Source organism: Herpailurus yagouaroundi, unplaced genomic scaffold (genome assembly GCF_014898765.1).
Source record: "Herpailurus yagouaroundi ecotype Mexico unplaced genomic scaffold, PumYag 215, whole genome shotgun sequence".
In the NCBI taxonomy this organism is placed as follows: domain Eukaryota; kingdom Metazoa; phylum Chordata; class Mammalia; order Carnivora; family Felidae; genus Herpailurus; species Herpailurus yagouaroundi.
Genome location: NW_024412446.1, coordinates 10309109 through 10336481, shown reverse-complemented (window position 1 = coordinate 10336481; position 27373 = coordinate 10309109). Strand labels below are relative to the sequence as shown.

General features: G+C 57.4%; 2 protein-coding genes across 8 annotated transcripts in view; one reads left to right on the top strand and one right to left on the bottom strand.

The window, feature by feature from the left end:
* MNT (MAX network transcriptional repressor) overlaps nucleotides 1-13219 on the top strand; it is a 16715-nt gene extending 3496 nt beyond the window's left edge. Inside the window, exons 2-6 of the mRNA XM_040455528.1 lie at nucleotides 2513-3092; nucleotides 3710-3751; nucleotides 3897-4008; nucleotides 9331-9523; nucleotides 9661-13219. Coding sequence (XP_040311462.1) covers nucleotides 2513-3092; nucleotides 3710-3751; nucleotides 3897-4008; nucleotides 9331-9523; nucleotides 9661-10418 — 1685 coding nt within the window. The 3' untranslated portion in view covers nucleotides 10419-13219. The remainder of the gene's footprint in view (nucleotides 1-2512; nucleotides 3093-3709; nucleotides 3752-3896; nucleotides 4009-9330; nucleotides 9524-9660) is intronic.
* Nucleotides 13220-13787: 568 nt separating this feature from the next.
* SGSM2 (small G protein signaling modulator 2) overlaps nucleotides 13788-27373 on the bottom strand; it is a 37280-nt gene continuing 23694 nt past the window's right edge. For 3 of the 7 annotated variants that reach the window (XM_040455522.1, XM_040455519.1, XM_040455525.1), the window contains 12 exons: nucleotides 24443-24596; nucleotides 23577-23641; nucleotides 23345-23490; nucleotides 22730-22858; nucleotides 22339-22521; nucleotides 20199-20588; nucleotides 19820-19944; nucleotides 19288-19370; nucleotides 18966-19075; nucleotides 18457-18553; nucleotides 17513-17680; nucleotides 15700-17307 (listed from right to left, as the gene is read on the bottom strand). In XM_040455522.1, coding sequence (XP_040311456.1) covers nucleotides 17204-17307; nucleotides 17513-17680; nucleotides 18457-18553; nucleotides 18966-19075; nucleotides 19288-19370; nucleotides 19820-19944; nucleotides 20199-20588; nucleotides 22339-22521; nucleotides 22730-22858; nucleotides 23345-23490; nucleotides 23577-23641; nucleotides 24443-24596 — 1754 coding nt within the window. In that variant the 3' untranslated portion in view covers nucleotides 15700-17203. Of the gene's footprint in view, nucleotides 13817-15699; nucleotides 17308-17512; nucleotides 17681-18456; nucleotides 18554-18965; nucleotides 19076-19287; nucleotides 19371-19819; nucleotides 19945-20198; nucleotides 20589-22338; nucleotides 22522-22729; nucleotides 22859-23344; nucleotides 23491-23576; nucleotides 23642-24442; nucleotides 24597-27373 lie in introns of those variants that run through there. The other 4 variants (XM_040455521.1, XM_040455520.1, XM_040455523.1 and 1 more) reach the window with 4 other exon arrangements.

Below are 27373 nucleotides of genomic sequence, written 5' to 3'. Positions count from 1 at the left end.
GGGGGGGGGGGGGGCTGCCTTATGTATTTAGCTCCCTATTAGCATGAAGAAGGGGAGGACTCCTGAACAATGGGGGCTACCTAGTGTAGATTCCTCAGGTCCCAGCCCTGAGCCTGCTGTGGCCCCTGAATCACCCCAGAACGGTCAGGCTAACTTCCCTGGGGCCAGCCTCTGGACAGAGCCCAGGGAGGGTGTCAGAGTGCATGCATGTTTGGGAGTGCTGCATAGGTGCATTATTTTAAAGAGTCTAAACCTGTATTCTTGAGGGAGGCCCTTGAGTGACTGCCACTTTGCTGTCCCCACTGGGTTTCCCCCTCCCCAGGGCATAGGAGGAGGGTTGCTGCTGGTGGGGAGGAGGCAGGAAGCTTTGGTGGGCTGGATCTGGCTTGGGACACCCCCTCTTCTTCGCCACCAGTCAAGATTTCTCATGCCAATCCAGGTGTGATAGAGTTTGGCCATTCACCTGGGTCCTTCCTGGTACCTGCCTGGCTCTGGAAGAGAGGGTAGGTGAGAAGGAGGTTGCCATCTCCTGGACCAGCTGTGTGGAGTTACTTTAAAATATGGGGAATGAGTTTTACTTTCAGGCTGAGTTCCCAGGACACCTGTCTTTGGGGCTTGGGGTCCCCTCTGTCCCACTGCTAATGGGAGAATGGAACACCGACCCCCACACCTGTGAAAGTTTGGGCCCTGGCTCAAAGGAATGAAGGTGGGCTGTGTTGGGCCCTGACCTCCAGGGCCTTGCCTTGGGGATGGGTGGGGGGTGGACTGGGTAGGTGGTAGGTGGAACTCTTTGCCAGTGTAGTCTCTGGGAAGCTGGAGAGCAGAGAGCTGGCTTTCCCCGGAGCTGTAATATTAACCAGGGCCTTTGGAAAGGCCTGGGAGACCAGTGCCTCCCCTCATTGGAGCAGGCCCACACCGGCCTGGCAGCTCCCCTTCCAGAAGGGCAGGGGAGATACGGAAGAGGCCCCGTGCTGCTGGGAAACCGCCGAGTGCTTCCCCTCTCACAACACTCTCTACTTCCTCCTTCGCCTCTTCTCCCCTGCGGGAGGGAGGGGCCTGGAGCAGGCCTGGCTCACACTCAAATTGTTGGTTGGCCAAAGGGCCCTGAGGCCTCAGGTTTTCTGGGGCCCTGAGCCCCAAAGGCCAGTGTGGGGTTGATGCCCTCCTCCACAAGGGGCTCTTAGCCAACCTTGTCCCCCCCCCCCCCAACCCCACCCACCATGGGGTGGTGTGTTTGGGGCGTGTCTGCCCGCTACTGCTGTCAGCTCAGTCAGTCAGCAGTGTGGCCAATCCGGGATGGGCAGGAGGGCTGGTGGACCAGCCTGCTCCCTGTCCTGGGGGCTACAGCTGCTCCCCAGAGATCCTGCCCAGCCCTGTAGCCAGGGAACCTGAATGGTGGGGCCCAGAGAGCATGGGGCTGGGTGGAGATGGAGAGGTGCTTCTGGATCAGGAAGGGTGTTCTCAGCCAGCTCCTGAGCAGGCCTCACCTGGCAGCGGGTCTTTCAGCAGAGATGCTGAACTGACCGGTGCGAGGCTGCCCTTCTTTCCCGCCTGCCTCTTTGCTTCCTGGTTGTCCCGCTGGTGGTGGGGACAAGAGGGATGTGGGAACGATGAGTTCTAGCACCACAAAGGGCAGAGAAGGTCTCTGAGGAAATCAGACACGGGGACCTGGCCTGGGAGTCCTGGGCCTGATTTCCTCATGTGTGAACTGAAGCTGATGTCCCTGCCCTGCCTGTGGTGTGGACTCTTGTGAGGATCCACAGGTGTGTGTGTGTACAGACACCTAGTGAGCAGATGCTGACACAGCAAGTATAGGTATACGCCGGGTGTCTGGATTCCTGGCCGGGTGTAGTTTCAGTAATACCTGTGACTTGCTGTGTGGTCCTCAACAAATCACTTTGCCTCTCTGAGCTAATTTATTTCATCTGTGAAGTGGAGGTGCCGCCTGCCCTCTGGAAAATACTTGGTAAATACTTTCGAAGGCCTTCCCCAGAAGCTATGATCCACCTACCTCCCGCCCCCCCATTCTTCTCTGGTAGCCTGTGAGGTCTTTGCTGACTGGCCTCTGCCCACCTTATCTATCACCCCATTCCCCTCAGCCTTGTTCCTGAACTTTCCTGCTCATCACCAGCCTAACCTCTGAACTTTCAGGTTGCCAGACCTCCAGCATCCTCTCTGACAGCCCCTGCTCTGTCTTTCCACAGCCCCTCTCCTCTCTCAGCCTGGGTTGTTATCCTCTGTAACTTGTCCTTCCCCTCAACGCCTCTAGGCCTTGAGCTCCCCAACGCAGAGACTAGGTCTGTTTTAATTGTTCGCCGCTGTGTCCCCAGCACTTAACCCCAGTGCCTGTCTGGGTGTGGATGGGGATTTGTGGTGTCTCAGGCTGAGCGGGGGTGTCACTGAGCACTAACTGGGACAGGGTCAGAGGATGTGTTATGGTTGGAAGACTTCAGAAGCTGGGACCCAGGACTGCTGGCCCACTGAGAAAACCCCTTGTGTTCTCTCTGCGTAGAGGAGCAGGAGCGGCTTCGCTTGGAGCGGGAGAGGGAGCAGGAGCAGAAGAAGGCCAGCAGCCTGGCCAGGCTGGCCCATGCCCTGCCCGTGGAGGAGCCCCGCATTGAAGCACCACCCCTACCTCTGTCCCCTCCGGCACCCCCGCCAGCACCCCCACCCCCACTTGCCACCCCCACCCCACTGACTGTCATTCCTATTCCAGTAGTGACCAACTCTCCTCAACCTCTGCCCCCACCCCCACCACTGCCTCCTGCAGCCCAGCCTCTGCCCCTGGCGCCCCGCCAGCCAGCCCTGGTTAGCACCCCTGGACTCAGCATTAAGGAGGCTGCCCCCCTGCCCACCAGGCCACAGGTGCCCACCCCTGCTCCCCTGCTGCCGGACTCCAAGACCACCCTTCCGCCCACTGGCAGCCCTAAGCCTCTGCAGCCCCTCCCCACCCCTATCCTGACCATAGCACCACACCCTGGAGTCCAGCCCCAGCTGGCCCCCCAGCAGCCACCCCCACCCACTCTTGGGACCCTGAAGTTGGCACCAGCAGAAGAAGTCAAATCCAGCGAACAGAAGAAGAGGCCTGGGGGGTGAGTGAGGTGTGGCAGAGTCTGGGCTGGTGGGGTGGAGAACTGCCCGAATCCTGGGCTGTGTGTGGAAGAGAAAGTACCCGCCCCCCCCCCCACCCTCTCCTGAGCCAGTCCTTCAAAGCTATGTCCTACCTCCCTATCTGAGAAGCACGGTATTTTATTTGGACAGTTTGCACTGTGCCTGTGCCTGTGCCTATCCCCACCCTGGGAGTGGGGAATGGCCATTGCCCTCTGTTTTCTCAGGCTTCTGTGTCCTCTGACCCCCTCAAGGATGGGCCGATGGCATTTCCAAGCCTTTGGACAGAGTATTGGATTGGGGAACTCTTGGGTGAGGGCTGGGGTCAACTGGCTATTTCTCTGAGCCCCAGGAGACCTTATATCTCCTCTTAGGTGGAAGGGGCAGGATGGAGGGTTAATGGGTTGTGAATTACGAGCATACGTGTGCCCTCCAGGGAGTATAAGCACATCTGAACAGGGTGAACATCTCCCATTGCTGCTTTTTGTACAGAGAATGTGGGGGGCAAGATGCCTGTGACATTTGGGGAGTGGGGGCAGGGGGCGGGAAGGCCACCTAATTGGGCCCTCCTCCCTAAGCCTCTTGTCTGTCTGGGTTTCAGGATCGGAACCAGAGAAGTCCACAACAAATTGGAGAAGAACAGGTGTGTGTGCGTGCGTGTGTGTCTCTGGGCTCCACCTGCCCGCTCCGGGGACAGGTCCCACCCTTGTTTTCCTGGGGCCTTCCCTCCCCGCCCTGTACCCCGGCCCCCCAGGCGCTGGCTAACTGGCGCCTCTCCCTCTCCCCAGGAGGGCCCATCTGAAAGAATGCTTTGAGACCCTGAAGCGCAACATCCCCAACGTGGACGACAAGAAGACGTCGAATCTGAGTGTGCTGCGGACGGCGCTGCGGTACATCCAGGTACGGGGGAGGGAAGCGCGGCGGAGAGGACGGCGGGCGGCGGCCTCTGCGCCAGCTTCCTCCTCACTCCTCCCGCCCTCTTCCCCTCGCCGCGGCCCCGCCCCGCCCTCGCTCCCTCTCCCGCTCCCCCGCCCGCCTCCACGCGGGCGCTGAGCACATGGCCCGGCTGACGTCAGCGGGGCTCCCCGCCCGCGAGGGGGCGGGAGGACGGGCGCGCGTGCGCGGGGGAGGGCGGCCGCGGCGTTCCCTTCTCCGCCCCCCCCCCCCCTTTTCCCGTTCGGCCGCCCCGCGGAGCCCCGCCATCTGCGCCGTCTCCGCAGCTCGGTTTTCAGACCCGGTGCCCGGGCCCGCGTTACAGCCTGGCGCTCTTAGTGCCCCCGCGGGTGAGAAGGGCGTGGAGCCGCCCCGGCGCCTCCAGCCCGCCCGCAGTGCCTGGGCGGGAACCCGGATTTGGCCCGAGAATCTGTCGCTCGTGATGGGGTGGGGAGTCCCCTGGGCGTGGCTCCTTGCACGCGGCGGCGCGCCGGTGAGGCCCCACCCCGTTTTACCCCCAAAGGGTTAAGAGCCTTCCAGTGAGCGCATTGAGGTGCCTCGACTCAATTTTGGGGGTTAATCCTGGAGGCTGTGGAAATGTCTGAGTAACCAGTCCTCGGGTCGCCGAACCTTCAAAAATTAGGCTCTCCTCATGCCTGGGATTTTAAAAACCCCTTTTCAAGGGGCCCTCCTGTCTGTGTGGACCTCCCCTCTTTGGATATTGGCTTCCCTCTGCAGTACGGGGTGGGGGGCGCCCGCCAGATAAGACAGTTGCCATGACGGCCCCGTGTTTCGGTTTCCTTGGAAACCGGCCGAGGGTTCCGCGTGCCGGAAAGGAGGCTGTGGGGGTGGGGCGCGCGGCCACGCTCGGCTGCCGCGGAGACGGAGTCCGAATGGAGCCGTTGGGGAGTGGGAGGGACTTAGGGCTCCCTGCCTGGCGGGGGCGGTGGCAGCTTGCGGTCCCCCTATCGGCGCGCTTCGACAGCTGGGGGGTCGGGCAGCATTAAGGTTCCTGTGAGAAGGGTAGCAAAGAGGATCTGACCGAGCTTTGAGCCGGGGCCGGGCGCCACCCCTCCCCCGGCCAGTACTGCGGGGTCACAGCCCTGAGGTAACCGGAGCCTGACTTGTTCAGGGGGCGGAGGCGCTGCTTCGCGACTGCTCCCAGCCGTCGGCTCCCTCCCAAGCTCCCGCGAACGCGCGCCCTTCCGCCCGCCCTGCGGGTGAGGGGGAGGGGCTGGCGCGCCTCCAGGCCGCTTCCCGGCACCCTGGAGGGGAGGGGTCGGGCTCGAAGATTGGTGGAAACGGGGTGGGGGCGGGGCTTCCGTGCTCCGAGGGGAGGGTGCAGCCGGCAGGGAGTGACGTGCAAGGCCGGGTCCGCGTGGGTGCGCGCGTGCTCTGGGAGGGGCGGGGCCTCGCTGTTGGCCTGACTGGCTTAGAAAGAGGAGAGGCCCGAGGGGGTGGGCTTCGGAGGGTCTCCAGGAGGCCTACTTCTGACATATTTTTGCAGAACTTGGGCTTGAGAATGTTCCCGGTCCTTCAGTCATAGGCAATTATGTGTCCTGGAAGCAAATCCTTGTCCAAATGCTGTGACGTTTTCTATGACTCTCAGTTTCTTTTGTACTGCCATTTTGCTAAATGGAAAGAAATAGTAGCATCTTCATCATAGGAATGTTCAGATTGGTCCTCTATAAACACCAACTTAATAATAATTCTTGAGAAGTAGAAAGAATAGGATGGCACATTCCACTTTATAGACACATACTTAGGAAAGCCTTGCTTGCAATGATATCTGGATTTGAAAATAAATCAGAAATAGAGACTTAGTAGAACCAGCAGACATGAGCCTGGGCTGAGGAGGCAGCGAGGTGTGAGGTGTACCCAGGCTCTTCATAAGAGAAATTTGTCCTGGGGCTGGTAATGGAAGCAGAAACAAAAGTTACAAGGCTATCTCAATCCTCAATCTCATTCGTTTATTCACTCAGGTACTTTGGACAGCTCTGTGTCTGATTCTGAGGATGAAGCAGGGACCAAAGAAATAAGCGTGGGTCTGTCTTCATAGGTTTGGTCTTGGTGGCAGATTATAAATACTGTGCCATGAGAATGTAATAGGGACAGGGATCAGAGGATCTGTTTTGAGGAGTGCCGGAGGTTGTTGCTGAGGAAGGGGCATCCGAACTGAGACCTGAAGGTTCCAGGGTGACCTGGGCAAAGCAGAGGGCAGAAAGCCCAGCTCAGGCTGAAATTTCTCCAGCAAGAGGGAGCAGGATTCAGTTTTGGAACTTAAAGGTGGCCGTGGGGGTTACCACGTGGAGAGTAGAGATGGGCCAGGGGCTGGGGGGGGGGGGGCAGCAGGGCACTAGATAGGAGTCAAAATGGAATAGTAGAGAGACCAATAAGGTGTGTAGACTGAAAGCATTGGTTGTTTGCTGAGGGGGGAAGGCTGCAGCTCCCAGCCAGACTCAGAGTGGCGTGGAAGATTTTAAGAAAGCCACAGTGAGGTGGACAAAAACAGGAAGAGGAATAGGCAGGTACCAAACTATGCATCCAAGCAGTTTTAGGAAATATGTTTAAAATGAAGCAATGTGGACAAAAGCTGGACCCTGGAGAAACTTTCCGGGGCCCTCTAGGCCTGTGGATAACTGAGCTGGGTAAGAAAAAGAGGTTTTGGCCTCTGAGTTTCTCCCTAAGTCAGAAATCTACTCTTCCTGCTGGTAGGTAGAGTTCAGGACACCACTTCCAGCCCCCAGCAGCCAGGTTCAAGTGAGAGCTGACTCACCACAGGCCCCATCATTGATATGGCCTCATCTGATGTCATGTCCAGCACTGGCCTCTCAGGGTAGAGCCAGGTGAGAAGCCAGGTGTGTGTGTGTGTGTGTGTGTGTGTGTGTGTGTGTGTGTGTGTGTGTGGGAGGGATCTTTCTGGCAGAAATATAGAGGGAAACAGGTTAAATCTCAAAACCAGGATAGAGAAGGCTGTGTGTGGCCTGGGACTGCTAGCAGAATTGTAAAACTACCAGGTTTCAGGCCAGAACATTGCATGGTTGTGTCTGGGTTATGTGTTGGCAGGTACTAATGGTTTGAGGCATTTCTTACTGGTGAGGTCAGAAACACAGGAGTTTGGGGCTGCACGAGGAAGCGTAGGGAAATTGGGCCTAGTTTAGTGGGCGAACTTGAAGACATTGCCATGCCCAAGAGGGACAAGTGAACAGTCAGGAAGGCTGCTATAAAACTGCTTGTAGAAATAGAGTCAGGGGAAACTTATGTCTAATGTGACTGTGATTCTGTGATACAGCAGAGAGACAGGATAGAGGTGGGAACCAACATGCTCACATCCTCACAGATCCTTCCCCTGGAGCTAAGATGTGCATAATTCTGTCCTGGACACTGGTTGGGTCAGGGGATAAAGCTGATAATAAAACAGTCCTTGCCTTTACTCACAGCGTTGGACAAGGAACAGTGTGTATGGAGGTAGAAGGACAAAATACGAAGCTTTTAGGGATAATATGAGCTAGTGTCTGATTAAGTACTACCTGACAGTCTTATTAAATGCTCAAGAGTGTTGTGCGGTGCCAAGAAGGGCTCAAGGTCAAGAAGATGCACTGGTCAGGGCATGAGATGGGATGGGTGGTGGGAGTCGGATGTGGTCTCGGAGCACAAGCACATATGATGTAGAGGGATGAGAAGGGACCATCTGTGTGTGGACCGGGTTCAGAGAGGAAAACTAAGACAAGCTGGATAGTTTGGTGTAGGAAGAGTCGGTGGGTTCTGTACCTGGCCGTAACCGGCCAGCCTTAGAAGCCAGGAGCTCAGGAATAGTTCAGGTTAAGAGACTCAGGATGCAGCAGGGCAAAAGTGTCCATGTTTGGTGGACCCAGCACTGGTGACATGTCTGGGCCAAAGAGAAACTGGCAACAGGGAGGTCTCCAAGACTTAGAGGAGTCAGTTTTAATAAAGTGTCAGCTTCAGGAGGTCATGGAGGATAGGAGCTGAGGCATAGGACACAAGCTGGCCTTTTGGGGATATAAAACACTTTTTTTTTTTTTTTTTTTTTTTTTTTTAGAGAGAAAGTACATATGCCAACTGGGGGAGAGAGGCGGAGGGAGAGAGAGGATGTTGAGCCAGCTCTGTGCTGAGCGGTTGATCCCACGACCCTGGGATCCTGACCTGAGCTGACATTAAGAGTTGGACGCTCAACCGACTGAGCCACCCACATGCCCCTCGAGACACTTCTGATAGGGGAGCAGTGCCACAGTCTGGGAGGCATGGCATCCAGCACCAACATGAGTGGTGAACCTAAGAGGCTGTGGGCGTGGAGGAGTTGAGGCAGGGATGGCTCTGTGGACAAGGGAACTCCCTGTTGGTGTTCTTAGTGAGGTGGGTGGCATCAGTGTCATGGGGGCAGGAGCAATGTGGAACCTGTGGTGAAGGACAGAAGTGTCTCCAGTGGTGCTCCATGTCAGAGGTGCCATTGAGCCATTTCTCCTTGGTCAGTGCAGCTCAGCTACAGGTGTGGAAGGAGGGGCACGTTCCAGGGCTTAGGGATCGATCATTCAGCAGCCTGGGGAATCTGGAGGGCTGTGGGCAGGGTGAAAATGGAGAGTGTGGTTGAGAGGCAGCACAGGTAGGTGCCACGGAGAGTAGCCCAGGTCAGAGCAGAGGGCAGAGCCAACAGCTGCTGGGGATGAGATGGAGGCAGGTCAAGAAGAAATTCAGGGGGTTGGAGGCCATGCCACAAAGTCTGAGAGGCATCCTCAGGGACATTGAAGTTAAGACTAGTGAATGATGCTGTGGAGCAAAGGGCAGGATTGTTTGGGGTTCTTTGGGGAATGAGTTCCAAGGAGGGTAGCCTGTGGCATGGTGACTGACAGCATGGTATGAGTGGTGGCGGGGCCTTGAGCGTCACGGAGAAGTCTGTTACCCCTTCTGTCCTCTGCAGAATGGAGTCAAGTGGCTGCCAGGAGGGTGGATAGAGCCAGAGGCCATGAAGCCCCTCAGGACACAGTTGATGTGGGGGTGGGGGAAGGCCTTCATCCTAGAGTGGGGCTGGCCTGGATCTGTGCTTTTTTTCAATGGTGCCTGCTGGAGAGCCCACAGTCCCCAGGATGCAGGGCCTCACAGGACAAAGCCATGGACCAGCAGTGGGTGTGGTCCCCCGCGGCCCCATCACTGCAGACTGCCCCTGGGTGCTAAGTGACCTGGAGGCCGGGGTGGCAGTGGGAAGGGATTGCGGTACTGGGGACCCTGTGGCCTCTGCTCAGGGTATCCTTCGGTCTCTTGGCTGTTGTCCAGTCTCTGAAGAGGAAGGAGAAGGAATACGAGCATGAGATGGAGCGGCTGGCGCGGGAGAAGATCGCCACACAGCAGCGGCTGGCGGAGCTCAAGCATGAGCTGAGCCAGTGGATGGACGTGCTGGAGATCGACCGTGTGCTTCGGCAGACTGGCCAGCCGGAGGACGACCAGGCCTCCACCTCTACGGCCTCTGGTGAGCCCCACCTGCCCCTCCCTGGTCAGGCCCTTGCCCCCCAGCTCCATGCCCCCAGACCCCAGGGGCATCTACTACTCCAGCCTCTTGTTTCGCTAGCCTTTCTGACCTGTCCCTGTCCCCGTGTCCCCCCACAGAGGGTGAGGACAACATAGACGAGGATATGGAGGAGGATCAGGCCGGCCTGGGCCCACCTAAACTGAGCCATCGCCCCCACCCGGAGCTGCCGAAGCCACCGCCCAGCACCGCCCCCGCACCTCTGCCTCCCCATCCACACCCCCACTCCCAGCCTGTGGCCCTGTCTCCTGTCCACCTGCCTGGGCAGCAGCCGCCACCACAGCAGAAGACACCTCTGCCAGCCCCTCCTCCCCCACCGGCTGCCCCTGCCCAGACGCTGGTGCCCGCTCCAGCCCATCTGGTGGCTGCAGCTGGTGGAGGTTCCACGGTCATCGCCCACACGGCCACCACCCACGCCTCAGTCATCCAGACTGTGAACCACGTTCTACAGGGGCCGGGCGGCAAGCACATCGCCCACATTGCCCCCTCGGCCCCCAGCCCTGCTGTGCAGCTGGCACCTGCCACACCCCCCATTGGCCACATCACAGTGCACCCTGCCACCCTCAACCATGTGGCCCACCTCGGCTCCCAGCTGCCCCTGTATCCACAGCCCGTGGCAGTGAGCCAGCCCGTGGCGGTGAGCCACATTGCCCACACCCTCTCACACCAGCAAGTGAATGGCACAGCGGGGCTGGGACCCCCAGCCACTGTCATGGCAAAGCCAGCTGTGGGGGCTCAGGTGGTGCACCACCCCCAGCTGGTGGGCCAGACAGTGCTCAACCCCGTGACCATGGTCACCATGCCCTCCTTCCCGGTCAGCACACTCAAGCTGGCTTGAGGATGAGGCCACTCAGAGGCCCCCAGTGGGGGCAGGGAGGGGGACCTGTCCCCCACTCTCCCACCCACCAGCTCCACACATTCCAGCCAGGCCAAGGCCCGCCCCACCCACACCCACCCCCAGGCCTCCTAGGGGAAGGGGGTGCAGAGACTCTGAGCCGGGGGGGGGGGGCCCCCCCCCCCCCCAGGGAGCTGGGCACAGGGCAGGGGGTTACCCCACTGCACTAGGACTTGATAAATTGATGAGACACTCTGGTGAATGTGCCACTCGTCCGGCCTGGTGCCAGCTCCAGTGCCGTTCCCGCCTCCCCACCTTGTCCCCTGCAACCAGTGAGAAGTGGGTGTTGTGTTCTCCGGCTTCCCCGACCCTGCCTGCCTTCCTGTGCTGCTGCTGCTATTGCTGTTTGATGAGGTGGCTGAGTGCCGGGTCCTCTGTCCTGAGCCTTGGCCTTCTCTCCCCAGGCCTTTGGAGGGGACGGGGAGAGGGAGCAGAACTGAAGCAACTTGGCCCAGAAAGCTGGGTACCGTGGGGGGGGGGGGGGGGCTCTGCTCTGAGTCACGTGACAGATCCTAAGACGTGGCTGCTCTGCAGTCCCACCCACACAGGTGGGCGCCAGCCTACGGTTCTCCAACCCAGCTGCGGTCACTGGCTCGTCACAGCAGAAGCTAGTTAAGAGGAGTCTCTATCAACAACTGAACCCGTGCTGTTGCTAAGCTCCCTGAGCGCCCCAATCCTTGCCACTGGGCTCCTGACCTCAGGAGGGTAGGCTGAAGGTGGGTGGGGACTGGGAAGGAAGGGCTTAGCGGTCCTGCCCCTCCCCTCCTCCCGCCAGCCTGGGTACGGCTGGGGAGAGAGCTTCTCTGGACCCGTCAGTCCCCATCCCTGGTTCCCTGGTCTCTGCTCAGTGCTGTGCACTCCCGAGGGATGGGTGTGCCTGAGTGCCTCCCGCAGCCTCAGAGAAGTGGATTAATAGCTATCTGGTCTGGGTTCCAGGTGCCTGAAGCCACACTGCTGAGGAAGTTAAAAATCCAGGGCCTGGGCCCAACCAAGCTCCTTCCCTGCTGCTCTGGGGACCTGTAGAGAAGGGAGGAGGGCTGCTACTCCTGCCCCAACTCCTGTCTCTGCCATCATCTCTCTCTTTCCCCTTGAACATCCACTTTTTCCCAGTGGGCTGTTCTGAGTGTATACTCGGTGGAGGCTGCTGCGTGCCACAACTTTCCTCTGAGGAAGGTCCTTGGTTGGACCTAGGGCAGGGCTGAGCTTGGGGTGGGGAGTCAGGGGGCCTGTGTGTGTGTGTGTGTGTGAGGGGGCATGCTTCTTTCCCTGCCTCTGCCTCGGCAGACCGCTTTGGCTTCTCTTTTTATGTGGGTATTTATTACAAGTGGCCTTGTGTCAGACACACTCAGTTGTGCACTCGGCTCCCCACCTGGACACAAGATGGCCTTTCAGTGTGGGGAGAGGAAGCCAGTGTCCCTAGGTGTCCCTAAGTTTGCTTTGACAGGCTGGGGGCAGGAGGAGTGGCCTGCAGTGTTCTGAGGAGGCTGGCAAAGGTCTTGAACAGGTTTGGACACCTAAGAACCCCCTTTCAGTTCCTTCCTGGTCCTGGAGACTTCCCAGGGGACTGCTCTCCTTTGTCTCTCCTGGGGTGGGGAAAGGGAGGGCCTGTGGACACCCTAGAGGCCTCTAAGAGGGAGCCCCACACCCGTCCCAGCACAGCACTCACACCTCACAAGCTCGCTGCCTTCCTGCCCCTGCAGCCACCACCTGCCACCCTGGTTCTTGGGGAGACCAGTTTCCACTCTTCCTTGAGTGATTACAACCGAAAGAGCAGAGGGAGCCCGATCAGCCTGGCGCCCAGGGAACAGAGAAACGTTGGGGAACCTGCCCTCCCTCTCAAGCTCTGTTCACCTCCCTGCATCCTGAGGCTATTCCAGAAAGTGTGTCAACCAGTGGCCTCTCGGGCCTGCACAGATACCTCATCCGCCTGTTCACCGCCCCTGCCCCTCCCCACCCCTAGCAGTGGGGGCCTTCGAATCTAGTGCCGAATGACTATGTCCAGATTGGTGACGATGGGTGTTGTTGCTGTTGTTTTTGTTGTTTGTGAACGCTGTGATGCCGTGTGCCCGAGAGGGCAGCCGCCGCCCAGCCCTTCCTTGGGCATCTCCCCTCTGAGAGCTGTCAGGACCATATCTGTCCTCACCCTGTGGGACCGCCTGCCCCTCCCCTCCCTAGCCCTTCCAGCCTGGGGGACGCGTGCGTGTGCGCACACATACACACACACATACACACACACACCTTACCTCTCATGCGTGTTTTACTTTTTGATGTTAAGAGTGGTTCACTGGCTGGGAGCCTTTACCTCGGGGAGAGGGGGAGGTTGGTTCCTTGGGGGGCCAAAGAAGGGCAGGGAGTGCCTGGAGGGGAATTAGGGGTCACCATACCCCTGCTCTCCAGGAACAGCTTCTCCCCCATCCCAGGGTTCCATCCCCATCCCCTAAAGAGGTGGCCCTTGTTTACAGTGAGGACTCGGTCACTGTGTCTCCGTTTCCTGAAATATAAACCGTAGCGACCCCAGACTGTAGAGATTTTTATGTGTTTGGATACATCTGCTGTGTGGGAAAAAAAACAAAAACCCTACAAAAACCCTAATTTTGTACATATTGTATTTTTACTATTGAACTGTATTCTAGTGGCTGTTCATGCTCCAAGACTTTAGGTATTGAGACATGAATACTATCCATGTAATAAGCACTTGCCTGGAATAAAATATAAAACTGAAATAAACCTGCACTGAAACCAGAGATGGGGCTGTCAGGCTGCAGCATCTGGGTCACTTTGTTGCAACAGGAGGCAGAGCCTTTTAGGGAAAGTCCTCTAGCAAGCATCGGGGTTCTTCACCCTGTGGACATTTGAGGGGCATGGGTCCTCGAGCAGCTTCGGTGCTGGTCAGTTTTAGAAGATTTGGGGCCTTCCAGTTCTGATGCCAGTGTTCGATCCTAAACAGGCTCTGAGGACTGCAATTCTGGTCTTCCTTATACTTTTGCAATACTTCATACTTCCTCAAAACCATTTTTACAAACACTATCTTGTTTCATCTCTTAACAGCATGGCGGAGTAAACGAGCCAAGAACTAGCCCTGTTCTGGCAGATAAGGAAACAGGTTCGAGGTGGCTTGGTATGGCCACACAGCTAGCCTGCAGTCCAATCTGTCAACTCCATGCAGAGTTCCCCAACATGTGCCACCCTGCCCTGGGCCTGCTGTAGAGTTGTGGATCCTGAACTTGATAAAGTTCCAGTAGGAAAGGTGGAGGGGAACTGCCTCAAGACCTGTGCGCAGAAGGGTGAGAGGCTTCCTTAGAGGGCAATGCACTTCTGAAGTTGTAGTTAGGACGGGTCATCTGGGGAATCCATAAGGGAAAGGAACAAAAAGAGGAAGAAGTTTGAAGGTCAGGACTCAAAGAACCATGTTCTAAGATGGGCCCGGAAGACCCTTGTCCCTATAACGACATCTCTCCCAGTTTAGGGGAAACCAGCCCTTTGGCAGGCTGTCTCAGGAGGAAGTGGGGAGGTAAGGAAGAGGCCCAACTATAGACCAGGCAGGCTGCCTTGTCGAATGCCCCAGCGACACGTTCCCCACTCCCAGCCCCAGCCAGAGGAATGGACTCCACTTCTCTTCCTGGGGTGGGCTATCCTTAGGGAAGGAAGTGGTCACCAATGTCTTGGGTCCCATTCTCTTGAAGAAGCACCAGCTCAATAAAGGCCAGGCCCAGTGTCCCTCTGTCCTATAATCCTGCCAGTCCTTTCACTTGCGAGATGCTGGCTCCCCCTGCTGGTAGCTCCAGGAAGAGATGAGTCCCCTGACCTTAGGGAAGGCTTTAGGGTTAGGACTAGTATTTCCTATGTGCCTATTCAGTGTCAGACACTGTCAAACACTGGGGACAAAGAGAGGGTGTGAGCAGGGGAGGGGCGGAGAGAGAGGGACACAGAATCTGAAGCAGGCTCCAGGCTCCGAACTGTCAGCATAGAGCCCGATGTGGGGCTCAAACTCACGAGCCTCGAGATCATGACCTGAGCTGAAGTAGGATGCTTAACTGACTTGAGCGCCCCGGGCTAGCACTGTATATTAAGGGTAGGCAGAAACTCCCCCAGCTCAGCTGGAGCCTGCAAGAGGGGGCCTGTGATCAGAGTAACAGAAAACAAAAATCCCGATTTAGGAATCCAGGTGCTTCCATTCAGCAGCTCTGTGTGAGAGGAAGACTTCAGGGGTTGGAGGGTTCCCTGAGGTGGGGTTCCTACTCGCGCTTCTTGCTCTTACTCTGCACGTGGCATTGCCCTCCGTGGACCCATCACTTTGGCTGCTGGCCTCTGGTCCTAGAAGCCGAGCCAGGAGGATGGGGAGTGCCCACACTTCTGGGTGGAGAGGAAGGTGGGAGTATGTAAAGGAACCAGACCACTCCCAGGCTAGTTTATATGGAGCCTTGGTGAAGTCACAGCACCGGGATTTCAGACTGCTCCAGGCAACAGTGGGGGAAGTGTTGCCTTGAGGGGTTTATAAGGTTCCCTGGACCCAGATTTCCCTGTGCCAACTAGTTTCCTTGCCTTGGCAGCTCTGAGTTGATAACAGGCCCTGATGCCAGAAAGCCTGTGTCCTCTAGACCAGAGCACATGCTGATGGCCGGAGCCCTCTCCCAGGAGCCGTTGATGATGGGGGCAGTGGTCCTCTAGGGTGGGGGAAGACAGGTGGGAACCTACTATTCCAGTGGGGCCCTCAGCAGGTCTGATCCCTCCTGACACTTTCCTCATGCCCCATCCTGGAGCAGGCATCGCAGAGTGCTCCGTGGCCAGGAGCCAGGGCCAGAGGGGCTGGGTCCTTCCCCACCAGCTGGAGGGGCCGGGAAGCTCCTGCAGATTCCAATTCAGGCTCCAACTCATCATTATAGCTGGCCAAGAGGGCAGGCAGGCTGGGGAAGGGGTGGGACAGGGACCTATACTCATCCAGAGGCTGGTCAAGTCATTGGTTGGTCTGAGATAGGAACACTGGCTCTGGGGTGAAGTCGCCCCACTGAGTATTCGGGGTCTAGCTATCCCCTGCTCCTGACCAGCCCACAGCTGAGGTCCCTCTCTCCTGGAAACTTTGGTTCTCTTTTTTCACCGTCCTTGCCTTGTGGGGCTGGCCCTCTGTACAGTTCAATTGTGGAGCTTCCAGAATTTGCCAGTACACAAAGTCACTTACTGTCCAGTGAGTGTCCACTGCCCACTCAGCAGCCCCCAGAGCCACAAGGATTGCCAAATGCTGTGTTTATTGGTCTGTTAACAACACTGAAGAGTATAGTTTCTGAACCAAAAAACATATACACTCTGCTTCTCACAAAACCAGAGTCACTAAGGCAGGCACACAATGGCCACCATGCTTGGTGGAGGCTGAGGATTCACAGACAAGGGTAGGCAATGGGGCAGCTGGCCCTCAGACAGGCCATGCAGTGCCCAGGACAGGGGTGGGTTGAGAAGACTGCAGGATGCCCAAGGACTGCTGGGCCCTTTTCATGTTTCTCAAAGGCAGGGAGTCTCCAGACCTAAGTGACTGCTGGACAGGCCCCTGTGGCAGAATGGCCCCAGGGCAGAGCCTTAGCCTTATGTGTTTAGGGGTGGGGGGGCAAGTAGGGATGACAGAGCAAGCAGTGTGCTTAGGCCTGGGATCAGGAGCTGGGCCCTTCCCGACATCTCTATGAGTGAGGCTCCTCCAGGGGGCTTCGGGTCTCCAGGCTTCTTGGCATCCTGAGGAGCATGGGGCAGGCAGGGCTGGCCTTGCTCCTCACCAGGGACAAACAGGGATGACCCAAGCATCCTCCCCCCCCCCCCCCCACCCCCCACCAGACTGAGGGACCCAGTGGGTGCCTGAGACAGGCGATGGGCTGTCCCAAAGCTCTGGGGCCTGTCCCTGAGAGGAGGCTATCACAGGATTTCCTCCCTAAAGAATCACCCTGGGATTCCTCTCAAGGGCAATGCTCCCACTGCGTTTCCAGGTCATCCAGTGGGCGAAAGTGTCATTTTTCAGGGGGGCATCTAATGCATAAAGCAAGAACTAGGTGGCAAGAGTGAAACTGTACAGGTACACGTAGGTGCCCTGTACGGGCTGGGGAGCGCACGGGGTCACCCCAGGTGGCCAAAGGCAGTGGCAGTGCTGCTGAGGTGGGCTTCTCCCACTGGGCCCGCATCTTCTGACTGCCTCAAGGTCTCCTGCACCCAGAACACATGCCCGAACCGGCAGCTGTTCTGGCTGCCCCCACTGGGGCTGCGGTGGGCATATGCACTATGCCTGCAAGAGGACTCGAAGAAGAGATATAGCACAGAGTCCCTTTGCCCACATGACCCATGCCAGGTGGGGCCAGGCAACCACGGCCCGTTATATCTATACGGCCCCAGGCTGACCTAGGAGAGGCCAGGAGGAGCAGTCTGGGCTGAGGCTGCAGGTGACAGTGGGGCTATTTCCAGGTGTTTGAGAGGGGAGCAGAGTAGGTGTCCCCCAGGGGAGCCACTCCCTGAGGCCAACCTCTCCCATCCCATCCCTGGCCTGAGGGCATCCAGGCCCCTGACTTGCCCTGCAGGGCCAGCACTGCCCAGAGTCCGATCCCAGGCTCACAAACGCTTTGTTAGGAACACGGGTGGGCAGGCAGGGTTGGCCGGGGCTCGGGCAGTCTCCGCTGCACTGCCCTGCGCCTCTGCCCGCGGGGGCCGGGGGCCCGGAGTCCAGGCTCCAGTCAGCTGCCGCTTCCTGGCCACAGCCCTCACTTGTTCTCTATGAGCATCTGCACCTTGTGGACGAGGTCCCGGGCAATCTGCAGGATCTCCTGGGCATCGTGATGCTCAGCCCGTTCTGGGGGAGACAGAACTGTGGGGATGCTGGGGCAGGGGCAGTAGTCTGCGAGGAGCCCTGTGGTGGCCCACCCTGCTGTTTCCACCTGCTGGACTCGGGACATCTGCCTACGGGGAAGGGACTGGAGATTTCTGAGAGCCCCTCCAACCCTTCCTGGGCCAGAAGTGGAGCCCCCCAAACCCCTGCAGGGGGCAGCCAGGATGGCTGGAGCGGCTCCTACCATTGAAGAACTTGATGATGTCGGTGAAGTCCATGTTGTTGTCCCGGATAATCTCACGGTAGGCCTCTACCAGGGCCAGGGCAATGAACAGGACAAAGTGCTCTGATGAGATGTGCCGGGCCGCCCAGATCACCTCCCACACGGCAAACACGTCCTCGTACAGCAGCTCTGGGGACAGTTAGGGGCTAAGGCTGAGCCTGGCTCCCCATGGGCCTCTAGGTAGAGCCAAATGCAAAGACAGAGCTCCAGGGGCCTAGGTCCTGGGGTTTTCCCTGTTCCACAGAGCCCTGTCCAAGCAGAGGGTTCCAAGCCCCAGGTCGAGACCCTGCCCTTCTCCTTGGTGATTCCCGCACACTGGACTTGGGCAGCCTTCACACCTGTGCTCTTGTCAGCTGCTCTTTATAAGCCTTGCTGCTTGAGAAGATTTGGTTTGAAAACAGTCCCCAAAACCACTGGCTTAGGGTGACTGCTGGCGGCACTTTGGAATCACGTAAGGAGCTTTTAAAATTGTGGATGCCCAGGGGCGCCTGGGTGGCGCAGTCGGTTAAGCGTCCGACTTCAGCCAGGTCACGATCTCGCGGTCCGTGGGTTCGAGCCCCGCGTCAGGCTCTGGGCTGATGGCTCGGAGCCTGGAGCCTGTTTCCGATTCTGTGTCTCCCTCTCTCTCTGCCCCTCCCCCGTTCATGCTCTGTCTCTCTCTGTCCCAAAAATAAATAAAAACGTTGAGAAAAAAAATTTAAAAAAAAAAATAAATAAATAAAATTGTGGATGCCCAGGCAGCCACACTTCATTAAGTCTGGGCCTGGGTGAGCCCATGACGCTGGCATGTCTAAAAGGCTCCCCTGGTGGTTCCAAAGTGCAATTAGGGTTAGGAACCACTGACTTTGGGGGAGAAGGATCTCCCACTGCCTTGACCCTAGTCCCACCATCAACCCATCTCTTACCTCTCTTAAAATCCAGGAGGAACCAGCGGTAGCAGAAGTAAAAGTGGGTGTAGTCTCCATTCTGATGCATCAGCTCAAACAGCTCTGAGTCCAGGATCTTGCAGAAGTAGAGAAAAGGAGGCCAACTGAGCTGACGCTGCCTCTCCCAGCCTCCCCTGCCCACTGTGCGGGCTGCTGGCATTGCTCCCGAGACCCTCCAGTCTCCTTGGGAGGAGGCTGCCCTCTGCTGCCCCATCCGTCTCTCTGGGAGTTGCTCTCTTTGCAATTATACCACTTTCTGGGTGTTTGATTCACTGTCACCTGTACTACTCACCAACACTTTCACGGGCACAGTATTCCCATACTGACATCCCCCTCAATTTGCAACACTGAAAACAATGATTTCTCAAGTGATAGAAATTAAGCTTATACATAAAGGACATTTCTGGAATGCTCCCTGGCCTCCCTGTGGATTATGGACGAGCCTGGAGGTGCCTGGTCACGAGCCCACAGGCAGCTGCACACCTCACCTGGATGAGGGAACGCATGTTGGCAAAGTGGGTGTCCATGGCGCCCCCGTTGGGGAAGTTCTGGCTCATCCTCTTCATGAGGTGGCTGAAACAGCTGTAGGCCAGCTGATCTGAGGGGAGATGGGGAGTGAGGCCGGCAAGGCAGCAGACCCCAATGCCTCATCTCACAGGAGGTGTCCTGTGGTCTGGACGACAGGGTTGACCTACATTCCCACCCTTCCAGAACTAGTGGTCTTCTTTTCCTTTCTCCAGCTGATCTCAGCCCAATCCCAATACCATTCTGGGAATACTCTCAACCCCCACCCCCGGCCCAGTCCCTCACCATCATCGAGGATGACCAGGAGAGGTGCCAGCAGGTCGCACATGCCCTGCACATAGCCCACGTCCAGGTGCTCCCACACGTAGCTGAAATGACGGGGAGAGAGCCACTGTGGTTGTGTGCCATCCTCTGCTCCCCGCAGGGACCCCTAGGGAGATGGTCCCTAGAGCGGCCTGCTACCCAGAAGTCAGCCTTTCCATGACCCTAAAGTTCAGGGAGTATAGTGGTAACCCACAGTCTCTGTCCTCAAGGCACCCAGGGGCTCAGGGAAAGACAATAAACGGCTTTCACCGCTCGGTTTGCTCAGGTGAGGGCAATCAGCTAGGCTTCCTGGAGAAGTATGGCCGAGGCTGAGATCTGAAAGACCTCTAAGAAAGAAGAGGGGTGGGGTGGGGGGCACAGCGGGGAAGTGTTCCAGACGGAGAGAGCTGAGTGTGCTTCAGTGCAGGGCAGAGGAGCAGGGCACCTGCCAGACCTAACCTTCCACAGAGCAGGGTCCCTGCCTCCCTCCCTGAACCCTGCCCCACAGTGGCACCTGCACATGACGTCTCTGAGCCTCTCCAGGTTGGGGGGCGTGAAGTACCAGTAATTGCGGTCACATCGCTGCACATCCTTGTCTATGCGGTGCAGATTTAAGGCCATAGTATCCAGTAATTCTATCTGAAAGAGTGGGGGGCCCTCAGGAATGAGTTGGGGGCCAGAAGTGGTGCCTACATAAAGGGATGCAGCAAAGGCAGGAACCAAGAGACTCTGAAAACAGAGCCCCCAGGGATGCTGAGAGATGCGCTCAGCACCCCCTGCAGGACAGTGAGGGTAGCCCCACCTTCCACCCACCAGCCCGTCCCCACGCCTCAGGGGTGTCAGGAGGGCCTCTGGGGCTGGCTGAGAACAGTCCCTGGGGAATGTCCACATACAGTGTAGGCAGCAGCGCACACGGCCGCAAGCTCCTCCCCTGCCTCCAGCTCGCGAGCCCGCGAGGCCTTCTCCTGGCTGGGATCTTGGGGCTCGGAGAAAACACGGGCTGCCAGGACCGGCCCGTCGGAGCCTTCCTCCCCACCGCCATCGTCCTCCTCCTCGAAGCCCATGCTCTGCCCCTCGTCTATGCTCGACTGGATGCCCGAGGCCACGGAGTAATTGCGAGAGGATGGCAGTCCCGAGTCTGGAGAGTCAAACTCCACTGACTGCTGCTGTTCCACCACGGTGGTGCCGGGGGGCCCCGCTCCCGGCTCCTGCTCAGGCTCGGGTCTGGGATCTTCAGTGCCTGGGGGCTTTGGGGGCTCCAGGTCATCCACAGAGAGAAATACCTGGTAGGGGTGAAGAGATGGTGGGGCTCACACCTATACTCCAGCACCTTCCCTCAGCTCACCGTTTCCTTCCTGGGGTCCGAACAAGAGGGATGGAGAATTCTACAACTCCATGGCCTCCACACTGCCTCACCCACCACCCCCAGGTTGCCAAGCCTCCCCTCTGACCCACACAACCAGGGGGAGAGCAATCAGGCTCCGCGCAAACATGGGAGACACCATCTTTTAGCCCCATCCAGTCCCCCTCCTCAGGCCTCTCTCTGGGGCCTGAGAAAAAGTGTGAAGCGCTGCAGGACTACCTGTGGCTGCTGCAGGGAAGGGGAACTAGAAGCTTAGACACCTGATGGCGGATGTGAGTTACATGTAACTCTACTAACGCCTGAAGACGTGAGGCTGCCTCCAGTTAAGAGAGCTTGGTACTAATGAAGGCTGGCACTAGACTTGGTGTGGCTGCTAGGGCAGCCTGGTGGGCGGCAGGCTGGGGGTGTTAGGAAAACAAGTTCTCCCCTATTTTCCATTGACTGGCAGAACAAGACAGGAAACTTCTCTAGCACGTGCCTAATCAGTTATATTAGTTTCACACACATGCTCAGGAGGGGACAACTGGCAAGGTAACCTGTTCTGCTGATTAGAAACAGTCCACCTCTGTGGACAACTCCCAGAGAGAATCAAAGAGACATATACGGATTTTCTTTTTCTATTTGGGCTATGTAGGGAAAGGGATACTAAAAGGAGTTTTCACTTTGGCGAGAAGCATGAAGTGTTGGGTTAGAATCAGGCAAGGCCATGATTCTAAGGCGACACAGAGCCTCAGATTAGTGCCAGCAAAGGAAAGCTACTGCTGTTCATGTGCTAGGCATCTGGGGCGCTGGTTCAGACTCAGGACTGTACAAAACCCAAAGCCAGAGAGAAAGAGAATATGCTCATGAATAGGGGAGTAAGAACAAAGCACATGGAAAGGAGCACAAAGTTATATTTCTCCAGCTTCAGTTTTCTGTTAACGCTGGTAAGCATTTAGTAAAGTGACAAGAATGTATGTTATCAAGAGAGACAATTCTAGAGAAAAAAAAAAAAAAAAACCATGTAAGTTAATAAAAGGATATCCCTAAAACGGAAACTTATCATTTCTGTTTCAGCCAGCAAGCCACGTTTTGTCACCTGCTGTTCATGTAAAGGCAGGGGTGATGCCAGAAGAACTACATAGGCTCTGAACTAGCTTTGCCTGGTTAATTCCACCAGGGGATGGAAAACACCACAGAGGGAGGGAGATCTCCAGACACCAATGGGACCTGAGAGCTGTTCTGGTCTCTGACCAGTAGCTCTTGGTGAAACCTCCACAGTCAGAGGCGACAGGGGACACCAAGGCCCACAGAAAAGAAGTTACTCAGCTTGTTGGCAGCGGACCTGGGACTCGAACCCGGGCTGCCTGTCTCTAGCCTTGAGATGTCTCTACAAGGATGGAGGGCTTCCCTAAATCCTGATATACCCTTCTTTCCCTTCTTGTCCATTAAAACAGAACATAGTGCACTATCTCATTTTATTCCTGCAACACTCAGAGAAATGGGCAGCAGGGGGACAGTCACCCGGTTTTTCAGTAGAAGAAAATGAGACACAGACACATTAAGCCATTCTCCCAGGGCACCGGTGCCAGTGACTACTAGAGGTCGGGCTGGTGCTCAGGACTCCATGTTACTCCTATAAAACGCCGGTGGCCCCTGCCCCTGGCTGCCCCGGGTCCCGTCAGGCTCACGTCATTGCTGATGGTGGAATCTCGGTGGATGAGGCGCTGCACATGGCTGTCAATGCTGCTGCCTGAGGAGAACTTGGTGAGTGTGGCTGGCTGCGCGTCCCTCTCCCGCTGCCTCACTGCCACCTCGCAGGCCTTCCACTCTGCCAGCACCCGCTTGTACCTTGCTGCCACTGCTGAGTCCACCTGTCTCAGAGCATACCGTGACCATGGAGGGAGGGGTGTCCTGGGACAGCAGGGGTGAAGATTGCGGGGCTGCTCTCTGCTAACATCTTCCTGTGCCATGTTCCTTTCTGTCTGGGAAGGGGCCAAGGCTTCAGGGGTCCCTCCCTGGGGTCCCCTGGCTCAGCTCATCTCCCTATCCCCACGGGAGGTGGGGGGGGGGTCCCCTTACCTGCTCCATCTCCTTCTTGCTCATGCCAAACTTGTAGTGGCCAAGCAGAAAGGGCCAGACATCCTTACGGATCTCGTGCTGCACACCTCCATAGTAAACTTGCCGTAGCAGCTCCAACTCCTTGTAGTTCTGTGGGACCCAGGAGGTAAAGGTCATATAGCCCCCATGGTAACTGCGGCCCAGCTGGGTGGCCCTATCTCCATCCATTCCATGGAGAGCTAGGGCCGGGGCAGTGATTCAGTCACTCTGCTGAAGCCCAGACAGACTCTGCTTTGGGAGGGTCACATCCTCCCTGCCCCAGACTACAGCTGGATGAGATCCAGTTCAACCTCTCTTCCTTCCAGGATAGGCAACGGAGCAGAGAGGCAGAGATTTGCCCAAGATTTCAGAATAATGTGGAAGCAGACAAGAACCAGTCCAGTCCCCTTCCTATGGAGACCCACAGACCCAGCTGTCTGACCTGGGCCACTCCAAGGCCATTGGTCCTGGCCCTACTACGTTTTACCTGAATGCCCATCTGGTCTATGCAAGCTGCTCCCAGAGCAGGCTGCTCTGCACTCACTGCTGCTCCCCTCCCCACCCCGGCCCCTAGCCCTGGCATCCCAGAGTGTGCACCTTTTCATCCTTCTGATACTTGCTCCACACGTCCTTGGTGAGGCCCCCGGAGGCTCCTGGGGGCCGGGCAGGCGGGATGATGCTGTGACGCACGAGCGCTGACAGATGGGTCCTCACCGTGGACAGGTGGCGGCAGTAAGCCAGCCCTGTGGGGGCAGGGGAGCCAGAACACCGTCAAGTGGTGCCTCCCACAGCCCCCACCCCTCACGACCCCACGTCACCCTGCACTCACAGCCGTAGAAGGCCCGGGACACGATCTGCCTCTTCATGCTCTCACACAGCAGCCTGAGGGGCAACCTGTGGAAATAACCTGGTTCAGAGAGGAGGGGCTACGGCCCCTCTGGTTGGGGGAGGTTGAGAGAGAAGGACATCCTGTGTGGGGGACAGGTAAGGTGCTCGGGCGGTACGAGGAGCAGGATCCACAGCCCAGCGACACGTCTGTGGGTTCCCTGTGTCTGGCAGCCACCCTAGGTGGTGCTGCTGGGGACCCAGCCTGGCCCCAACCACCCAAGGGACCTTGAGCAACTAACTTCACTTCATGTTAGTGAATCTGGGTTTCCTCATGTGAAAATGGAGAGAACCACCTCAGGTCATTAGGAGTAACAGGTAAAAGAGAGCACCTTGCAAAAGCATCAAGTGCTGGCAATGTGACCCGCACACAAATGCCATTCACGCACCATTCCTGGCACCTGGCAGATGCCCAGATATCTGGTGTGTCCTCAGATGTACAGCCTGATGGCAGAATCTGCATCCACATTAGGAAGGGGAGCTCGCAAGTACTGCGTACCTACCATGGTGCCAGGCACAGCTCTGGGCACTCGTATGAGTCATACACCTCATTTAATCCTTACAGGTACCTTACAAACCAGGTGGTATTATTCCCATTTTACAGATGAGGAAACAGAGGCTCAGAAACGTAGAGGCCCACAGAGACTCAATAACTTGCCAAAGTCACATAGGTAGCAGAAGTGAAATTCGAACCCAGGTCTGTCCAACTTGAGGCCACCCTGTCAAACAAGTGACATAGCCCTGAAGGGCAGAATGCCCACACACAGACACACCCACAGGGAGCTGGTGTTCTGGGCCCTGCCCACTCACCGGTCAGGGACACGGCTGCAATGGCTGGGGGCTGCATATGGGGAGCTGCTGGTGGAGCAGGAGAGGCAGGAGGGGCCCTGGCGGCACAGGGCCTCCAGGTGCCAGGTTGGCAGGCCGGGCCCAAAGCCCTGCATTTCAATCATGTCACCAGCATCTGAGGACAGGAAGGGGGCCCTGGTCAGGGCCTGGCAGGCCTCGTCCCCCAAGCACCCTGAAGCACGCCCACCTCTGTGCCCAGAGCTGCAGCACGGAGTCACCCGTTGGTAGCAAATCCATAGGGTGGTGCCTGCCTGGTGCGGAGCCCAGAGATGGAAATGGTGGAGAGTGCCTGACATTTCCCGCCCTCCACCTAGTCTTTCTGCATGTGGGTAAGTGTGTCTGTTCTCTCCAACTTGCTAGCAGCAACGGAACGAACGCTTGCTTTTCTAGAGGGAGAAGAAAAAAGAGAAGGAACGAAAGCCTAAGCTCTCTAAAACACTGCTAGCTGGCTTGGCTTTTGAGGATTCAGCCTGGTTCTCTTGGACAAACTCTGAGATGCGCAGGAAGGTGCCTGCAATCCTGCATACTTTGAACCTCTCCACACCTGGAGTCTCCCCTGATCAAAGCTCCTAAGGATCCCGGAGCCACTTGTCCTGGTCCCCAGACCTCACCCCTCTGAGGATTCTAGATCTTGTGGTTAAGGAGGAGCAGTGCTCCCCTCCAGGCCAGGTGCCCCCACTGCCAGCTCACATGGGTTCGTCCTGAGTTCTCCATCCTCGCCTTGCCTGAATTTAGCATGGTGGCCTCCTCCAAATACACAGGTGAGCCGGCAGGAAGAGCAAAATTCCCGGGGCTGCCAGGCCACTGAGGAGGTGGTGGCTGGGCACACAGTTCCACTGTCCAGAAGAATGTGCCAGGTGCAGCCTCAGAAGATGGTTCCCTGGACGCATCTACACCGCCAGCAGATTGGGCCAGCTCAGCTGGTCTGAATCAGAACTCAAGACCCTTCAGAGCTCCCAGGGCCTGAGTGGGGCAGAATACCGCTCATAGGGGGTCTCTGGCAGGTCCAGTGAGTCACAAAGATGAAGCAAAGTGAGGGCAGAAAGTGTAAGGACCAGGAGATGACGCCAGGAGGGAGGGGGAGAGCACAGAAGAGGGAAGAGGAGGAAAGAGACACATGTGAAGAGACTTTTCAAGTAGCTTTTTTTCCTATGAATCACAGCCTGGGCCCTGGCCCTGCCAGGAGTCTGGAGCAGACCTAGGACTGGTTTTTGCAGGAGCCAGACTCCAGCTCTGGGTGTGCCTTGGTGGGGAGGGCTGAGCTGAGCCCTCTCCACTCCCCTCAAAGGATGCCCTGTCTTGGCCTGAGGCTCTCTTCCCAGACCCACAGCTGGGATTTTTGTAGATATTTGGCCCTTCAGCTCCACCAGGAGGCAAATTAAGGGAACATATTTGGTGTAGAGGGGCTGCGGCTCTGGGAGTGAGGAATTGCAAGCCATGCCCAAAAGTGGGAAGAGGGAGGGGATAAATGCAGGTGGGGTGGGGCAGGAGCCCAGCTCATGCCCCTGCAGCAGGCAGGAGAGAGGCCGATCGTGGGAGGGGGGCAGGAGCGGGCCCAGCCAGGCAGGCAGCAGGCAACAGGCGGGAAGGTGGGGGCGCCACAGGTGCAAAGGATGAAGGGGGGGGCACACAGGGAAACAAGCTCATGCCCAGAAAGTAGGGCCCAACCAAGGCAAGACTCCTGGGTCAATGCTCTTCACCTTAATTCTCCAGGAAGGAGCTGAACCAGCCAGCATTGAACACCACATCTCTGAATTAACCCAGTGCAGACAGCTGGAGCTCTGGAGTGACTGGGTGAGGGGCAGCAGGCTGGACATTGGGTGGGGGGAGGGGTCTGCTGGGCCAGCTTTGACTCTGACTCTCTCCTCTGAGCATGAGGAAAGTTTGAAGCAAAAACAATCAGGGTGGTTGAACCCCACAGCCCCTAAGACTCCGAGTGAAAGGTGCCTGGCCTGGAGCAGAATTAGAGTGAACAGCATCTCTGCTCTGTGGGGAGGCAGCAGGAAAAGGAGGAGAGGTGGGGGAGAGGGAGGAGAGTCTGGACACCCGCCACTTGAATCACATGCACAAGTCAAGCATGTCGCAGGCCTGAGAAGCAACGGCTAGTAGAACGGACTCAACAGTGTTGTCATTATGGACTGGAGTGGAGGTGGGGGCTCCCACGTCAAATCCCCAACCACCTGCCAATTCTCCTCTCATGCCTCCTCCCCTTTCCCAAGTACTGGGGCCCAGGAGCTGCCTACTGGGTTGGTCTGGCTCCTGAGTTCCCCAAGAGGAAGCCCTGACAAGCCCTGAGGCCTCGGGTCCCCATGTACATGGAGGCTTCTCTGACCCTGGAGGCCCTAAGACTAGTCGGGGACAGGCTTCCTGGTGCCAAGTCTGCCAGGACAGGGCCTCTGCTGGGACCCCCAGCCTAAGCCTGACATCAGTTCCTGGGGATCCCTGTCCTTCTCGGCTCAGCCTTCCCAAACTGCTCAAAGTCCATTATCCCATAAATAAGCATCAGCCCCAAGCCCAGGTTTGCAAGGGGCCAGACGGCAGTCTGTCTGGCTCCCCTGCACTCCTGCCCGGGCTGGTCTGTGGGTCCTACCAGGAGGGCTGGCAGGGAGGTGCAAGGGCAGGCATGTGGTGGGTAGGGGGCAGCTGGTAGGGCTGTGCTAAGGGTGTGCTAAATGTGTGCTAGGCCATGGACTTGGTTTCCCAGGAAGGGGGGAGACCCATGGCTGCTTTGGTGGCTGGGGTGTCACATATTCTTAAATACATTCTGTAGGGAAGGGAAAGGGGAGAAGAAATAAATTCTGTGGCATGGGAATGGGCGGGGACGGGGAAGTTCCCCTAAACTCCGAGAGAGCTGGCCCTTCATAACCAATTTTCCCTTGAGCATCCCGGCCT